Genomic DNA, 6,976 nt, shown 5'->3' with positions numbered 1-6,976 from the left:
AAGGCCTGATCCCAGCCACTAGGAGGGGAGATCTTGAACCCCCACGTCTCGCTCAGGGCTCTTCCTAGGGTCTGTGGGATGTGGTGGGCAGTGCGATCCCACGAGAAGAACAGTGGTATGACACCTCTCCACCTCTGAATAGGGTTGCAAGGAAGCAATGAGGTTAGCTTGCAATGAATATAACATGTCTCCTCATAAACTCTAGCCAAAGGGACAAAAATGTCAGGGCTGTTGGGGCCTTCCCTTCTTGCCAGCACCCCCTACCTTCTCCTCTGCAGGCTTTCCTGTGCTGTGCCACACTTTGTCCTACTTCCTTGAAGTCTGCAGACACCCATCTCTGTTCACCACCTTGATCTCATCCCAGCATTTCCATCATTTCACCAACGACTTGTCAACCCTCACCAGCTGTTCCTTGAAACACAAAGCCAGGGTCTGACCACAACACTCTTGGGGTGACCTCTGGCACCACAGCATGACTCTTTGAGGGATATTTCTTCCTCCTCATGGCCAGTGCCACCCTTCCAAGATACACTTTGTGGCAGTTTTTTCTCTCCTGCTCTTTCCCAATACCAAAGAAAGCTCCATAAGGGTGGAAACCACTCCCGAAGTAGGCATCCCAACCCACCAGCCTTTTTGCACCCTGTTTGCCTACCAGACACAAGTCACCAACATCTTCCAAGCCATGGGCCTGCTGCTGGCCTTGCACTTCTTGGCTGGACACAACCAAGCCTTGTGCCTCCTGCTGTCCAGTCATGGACTCAAGCAGAAGGGACAGGACAACCCATATGCGGGCCTTCTTTCTGTCTGGGTCCTCCTGGGTATGTAGGCAGAGGGGATCCCACAGTCAGCATGCCAACCAGATGCCTTCTGCTGGCCTTCCAGGGCCACTGGCAGATGTCAGCCAAAAAGTGCAGATCCCAGGGAGAAGTCAGGGGTGACCTGTCAGCTACTTCAGGCAGAAGTGACCTCACAGTCCCTTTCCGTGACATGTTCCTGCTGCTGCCCTATCATCTGCAGAGACAGAAGTGACCTCACAGTCACTGCCCCAGCCACATTCCTCCTGCTGGGGCAGGAGATCCTGAGGCAGAGCTGAGCTGATCAGAGCATTCCCACCCATCTCGTCCTTGTGTTTGACGAGCTGATCAGATCCATGGCCCCTCACATTCATCTCTGAATGCCATGTGACTGCGCAGCAACCTCACTGTTCCTGCCCTGCCCCAAGGGGTCAAGAACCTAAAGTTAAGGGTGTTAGGTATGGTTACTTATGGGATTAGGGACTAAGGCTCACCTTTCAAACATTAGAGTAGTGGATTCCTGTCAGGGTGTGGAGTAGCATTTAGGTTTAGAGATTAATGCTACAGAATAAAATAGGTTAAGGGCCTCACATGACTGCTTTAAGTCAGTTTTATGGTGGGATCAACGTTACCTTACCTGAACATTCTAACCTCTTCAAAATCGTTAGCTTCTGCTATCCAAGCTCCTCTTCCCTCCCCCAAATCTCTCCTCTCTTCTGGCCAGGCTTTCCTGACTTCCCCATATCAGCCACCTTCTTAGGGGCAGCTTTCTGATGGCTTTCATGAACTCAGAGTATTTGTCTCACCTCTGCTGACTACTCCATTCCTGAGAAAGAAACAGCTCCTAAGCCAGCATGGAGAAAGACACCAAGGTCTGTAGGAGCACCCTGCACAATGTGCCCAGCAGCTCTGCAACACCACAAAAGTGTGCTTCCCGCCTACAAGTTTTGGTTCCAGAATGGTTCCTATGGACCCAGGGTAACTTCTTCCAGGCTCTCATGCAGGCTTTATGTTCCCCCGGGCATCTGGGAGGCAGTGGCCCCCTTTGTGTAGAAAACTGAAAGCAGCCCTGAAGGATGAATTAGGCAAAGCTGAAACCTCTCACATGACAACAGCTATCCAAGACCTCTTCCTCTACGGGGCCTGCCAGGTACTTAGGAAGAGAGGATCTTACAACCTACGTGCAAAGCAGGTGCATCTGCTGGCCTGTCATGGACACCAGCAGATGTGAGCCTAAAGGCACTGATCCCAGCCAGAAGTCAAGGGAAGACCTGTTGGCTACTTCAGAAAGAAGTCAACTCACAGACCATTTAACAGCCGTTCGTGTCCTACTGGACTTAGAGCTTCTGAGGCACCACTGCCCTCGTAACACCATACCTACAAAACATCCCCTTCTTGGGCAAGGCTCTGCCCACGTAGAAGTGAGCTGGCTGTGATCCTTCAAGCCCATGGCACTGCTGCAGGACTCCCAGCCTCTCTGATGCACGGGAGCCAGTTCTGTGCCAGTCCTGGGAGGTGCTAGGGCAGGAGGGACCTTGCAGGCAGTGTTCAAGCCCCGTGCCTGTTGGCAGTCTCTCAGCTCCTTCCACACAGTGAAGATCACGCTGACGTCCAGAAGCCATGTGCCTGCAGCTGGCCTAGAAGACACTCAGGGGAGGCACCCTCCCAGCCCAAGCCCCTGCCCCAGCCGCAGCTGGCGGTGCTGCTCTGCAGAGCGAGGGGGCTGTGGTACCCGGGGCACAGGGGCACTCTGCAGGGCTGTGTTGGGCAGGCGGGGAGGCAGACCCAGCTCATGGGGTCACTGCCATTGCCCCAGGGCTGCGACAAATCACTCGCTGGACTCCTTTGCCAGGCCTGATGCATGCCCTGGGGCTACAGAGCTCTCCTCTGCCTGTTCACACCAGATTGAGCACTTGAGCTCCGGTCAGGCCACCTGGGATAGGCTCATGCTCTGCAGGCTCCATTCACTGCTGTTTCCTGGGCTTAAACGTCCCCTGCAGATCCAAGCACTGGTGCTCCCTGGCTGTGCTGCTGGGATGGGACTCTTTTCCTCTGCACCCCTGCACACGGGCACTGTCCCTGCAGAGCCAGGACAGGTCTCAGAGGATGGACGTCAGACAAAGAAGGCAGTGCAGGCTCCTTTATTTTGTTTAAATTCATAGAGAGCATGGCTCCTCAGGTACAGAATCTCAGTACATACACTCAACATGTACATACTGAACTGGAAATGGGACAAATAATGAAATTTTATTGGGCAACAGCTGTATTAAAGCTAAAAAATACTGGTACTAGAAACACATACTCAAAGACACAAACAAACAAACAAACAAAAATAGAATATTGAAGAGAATATTGGCTCTTCCTGTAATAAGTGACATTATGAGTCATTTGCAGAAGATGACTGAAAAATAATTTCTTCTGAAACACCTCAAGATATCAGTTTCCACAGGGCATGTTTCAGTCCCTTATTCCTCATGCTGTAGATGAAGGGGTTCAATGCTAGAGGAACCACTGAGTACAGAACTGCCACCACATGGTCCAGGGATGGGGAAGAGATGGAGGGGGACTTCAGGTAGGCAAAGATGATGGTGCTGACAAACAGGGAGACCACGGCCAGGCGACGGAGGCACGTGGAAAAGGCTTTGAGCTGGCCCCGCTCAGAGGGCATCCTCGGCACAGCCCTGAAGATCTGCACATAGGACACCACAATGAAAATAAAACAGCCAAAGCCTAAAGAAAAGCTAAACACAAGCACCCTGACTTCCCTGAGGTACGAATCTGAGCAGGAGAGCTTGAGGATCTGGGAGATTTCACAGAAGAACTGGTCCAAAGAATTGCCTTGGCAGAGGGGCAGGGAAAACGTATTGGCAGTGAGCAGGACAGCATGGAGAAAGCAACTGCCCCAGACAGCTGCTGCCATCTGGGCACAAGCTCTGCTGCCCAGGAGGCTCCTGTAGTGCAGGGGCTTGCAGATGGCAACGTAGCGGTCATAGGACATGATGGTGAGAAGTGAATATTCCACGGACATAAAAAGTACAAACAAAAACACCTGTGCAACACACCCTTGATAGGAGATAGCCCTGGTGTCCCAGAGGGAATTGGCCATGGCTTTGGGGAGAGTGGTGGAGATGCAGCCCAGGTCGAGGAGGGCGAGGTTGAGGAGGAAGAAGTACATGGGGGTGTGGAGGCGGTGGTCGCAGGCTACGGCGGTGAGGATGAGGCCGTTGCCCAGGAGGGCAGCCAGGTAGATGCCCAGGAAGAGCGTGAAGTGCAGGAGCTGCAGCTCCCGCGTGTCTGCAAATGCCAGCAGGAGGAACTCGCTCACTGAGCTCCTGTTGGCCATTTGCTGTTTTTGGTCATTTGGTCCTGCTCAAGGAAGAAAAAGCACTGCCACGTTACCGCAGACTTATCTGAGAAGTTATGGCAGACTTAGTGAGAAAAACTCATTCTATTTCTCAGCTTAAACCCCCCAAAATTCTTGTTCCCTTCCAGGCAGACAATTGGCAGGTCCCTTTCAAGAGTTCTGATTCATGCTGCCTGAGGGTATCCCTGGGAGAAGGGGACTCTGCTGTAGGCAACAGAGGAGTAAATCCTGCCCTATGGCAAGAGGTAAAGAGGAACATGGGCTAATCTCAGATAAAATTTAGTGATGATATCAAAGAGTCTTACCCCTTTGTTGCTCACAGTTCAACCAATTGCCGAGCAGGACTTTGGGGATTTATTTTTTTGTATTTTTTGTTATTGATACCTCCCCAGCGTTTAAGTTCTTCTTCTGAGGCAGAAATCCTGGGCATTTCTACTGCACTCCAAGTGAAATCCTGTGGATCCTCAGAGGCAAAGGGACTGTCCCTTTAGTGCAGAGTGTCCTTCAGGGAGGACAGCCAGCCTGTCCATCAGTGCTGGTCTGAGCTGCCCTGTGCTGGTATCTCTTTGAGCTGCAGGACAACTGCAATCAGAGTTTCGCCCGAGCAGGACCTGAACACTGCTGAGAGCAGAGCAATCCAGGCTCAAATTGCACATCTCCAGACCCCCCACCCTGTCCCCATACTCTCCTTCCCCCATGCACACCGAGGGCTCACTCCATGGGCATGTGAAACCCCCATCCCCAGCCAGCCTGGAAACAAGACCAGCAGCAGCACGGCCAGGTGGAGAAGCCAGGAGGAATGGCAGCGTGCTGCTGCCAGGGGAGGCAAGGCCAGGGAGGGACAGACAGACACTCAGCAGACCCTCCTCTGCTGCAGCTCTGCCTGCAGAGGAGACTGCTCATGCTCGTTGCAAATACTGCGTGTTCTGTTCTGGCAGGAAGACACAAAGATAGGGCCCTGGGCATCAGAGGGTTTCCAGCTCCTGAAGATCAGCTAGAATAAAACAGGAGAGGACCACAAAGATAGTGTTGGTGCAGCCTGTGGGCTGAGGTGTGTTAAGGGACTTCATGAAGTCCATCGCTGACACATTATCTCCCATTGCAATGCTCTAGGTGTCTCAGTCTCCTGTACAATCCCAACAACCCATTACCATGAAACCTGCCTGCCTTCCACTGCAAGAATGTGCAAGCACAGACTGCAGAAAAATTTTTACCCTTTGGTTAGCCCCTGCCTTGGTCTTTCTCTTGAAAAATCCAATCACCGATGCCATTCTCTACAGCATCTTCTACTCTGTGCTGGAGAAACAAAAAGAGCCGCCCTGAGAGATGCTATCAACGATCAGATGTGCCAGCTGTAGAAGACCCCTCTGTCAATCCCATCTGCATTGCCCTGCTGCCAGAGACTCATGGTGTCAAGAGGCTGCAGATCTGTCCTGCCACACGCTGCCCTCTGTTGTTGCGCTCCTCGCTGCCTCCAGCACCTCTCTCCTCTCCTCTCCCCGTGCCACCTGTGGTCAGAGCCCCCAGCCCTGCTGCGCTGGGCAGAGGAGCTGCTCCTGGGCAGAGCTGGCTCTCTGCAGCGCTGCCCGCTTGCCAGGAGCTCCCCTTGGGCCCAGGAGCCCGGCCCAGCTCAGCAGCACAGCACCCGATGATGGCATCGCTTGCTCTGTGCCATTGGGCTCCCTCGAGGTGTCTCCAAGGCCTCAGGGCTGACAGCTCCTGAAGGCAGCAGGGTCTCTCCTGGGGTGTGGTGTTTGGAGCAGACTGAAGTCACCACCAACTGCTCCTCACTGAACACAGAAGAGACTGATTTTAGAAGTGTGATTTGTGCTGTTGATGTGCAGTTGTCAAACATGATGTTGTGGTTTAACCCAGCTCAGCACCACACAGCTGTTAGCTCACTGCCCCTGCAGCTCCACACCTGTAAAGCTCATGGGTTGAGATAAAGACAGTTTAAAAGGACAGAAAAGGAAGAGATTAATAATAACAACAACAATAACAACAGTAATAATTACGTGTACAAAGCTATGATGTACAAAGCAATTGCTCACCACCCAACGATCGATGCCCACCCCATCCCCGAGCAGCAGTCCCCCCGACCCTGGCCAGCCTGCACCGGGATCCAGTGTTGCGGTCCCTTGACATTTTTTTTAGGGTAAAACCAGCTTTCAGAAGGATTTGGGCTATTTCCTTCCCTTCTCAAATGCTTCTGCTCCGTTGCCCCACATGATGATATCACCAAGGTATTGCAGGTGTTCAGGAGCTTCCCCCATTCCAGGGCAGTCTGGGTCAGTCCATGGTAAATGGTAGAGCCAATTGCTTTGTCAGTCACCCCTTCCCTAGAGGGGGATCCCAGCTGCTTGGCTTCCCTGCCCTCTAATTCCAGGCTATTGGCCCTGTTCTCCCAGCACTGGAGCAGCCAAGTGACAGTGTGCTCACCTAGATGATGACTGAAATTTTTTCACAAATCTCATAGTTCGCCCTGGGATAAGGGTCTTGTAGGTTACTGATGCCGTTCTGATCTCTTCCTCTTTGCCCTCCTTCTTCCTTGGTGGCCCAACTTTGTTGAAGCATTCCTTGTCTTCTTCCTCCTTTCTTGTCTGCATAGGAGTTTCTTTCCTTTCTAAGAAAAAAATAAACAAATGTTTTTTACATCCATAGTTTTCTCTTGCATATAGGAGCAACCAATAGTGGCAGAGGTTGGTTCTCTGGCACAGCAATGGGGCCCATCAGAGAGGTTGGAGTGGCTGCAGGGCCTGTCACAGGGGTTGGAGCGGCTGCAGGGCCCATCCCAGGAGTTGTTGTGGCTGCAGGGCCT

At 52.4% G+C, this 6,976-nt stretch overlaps 1 protein-coding gene across 1 annotated transcript; it reads right to left on the bottom strand.

The window, feature by feature from the left end:
- Positions 1-2,250: 2,250 nt before the first annotated feature.
- Positions 2,251-6,976, bottom strand: LOC310890805 (olfactory receptor 14J1-like). The gene has a single exon (XM_083853131.1). It carries the CDS (start codon positions 4,135-4,137, stop codon positions 3,223-3,225), a length of 915 nt encoding a protein of 304 aa, XP_083709257.1. The 5' UTR covers positions 4,138-6,976; the 3' UTR covers positions 2,251-3,222.

This window comes from Anser anser (assembly GCF_964211835.1).
Source record: "Anser anser genome assembly, contig: HAP1_SCAFFOLD_164, whole genome shotgun sequence".
In the NCBI taxonomy this organism is placed as follows: Eukaryota; Metazoa; Chordata; class Aves; order Anseriformes; family Anatidae; genus Anser; species Anser anser.
The sequence above is the reverse complement of the archived record's forward strand: the minus strand, read 5'-3'. Positions and strand labels throughout refer to the sequence as shown.

Coding starts and splice junctions, on each gene's coding strand:
- LOC310890805 (XM_083853131.1), bottom strand. CDS start 4,137: ATGGCCAACAGGAGCTCAGTGAGCGAGTTCCTCCTGCTGGCATTTGCA.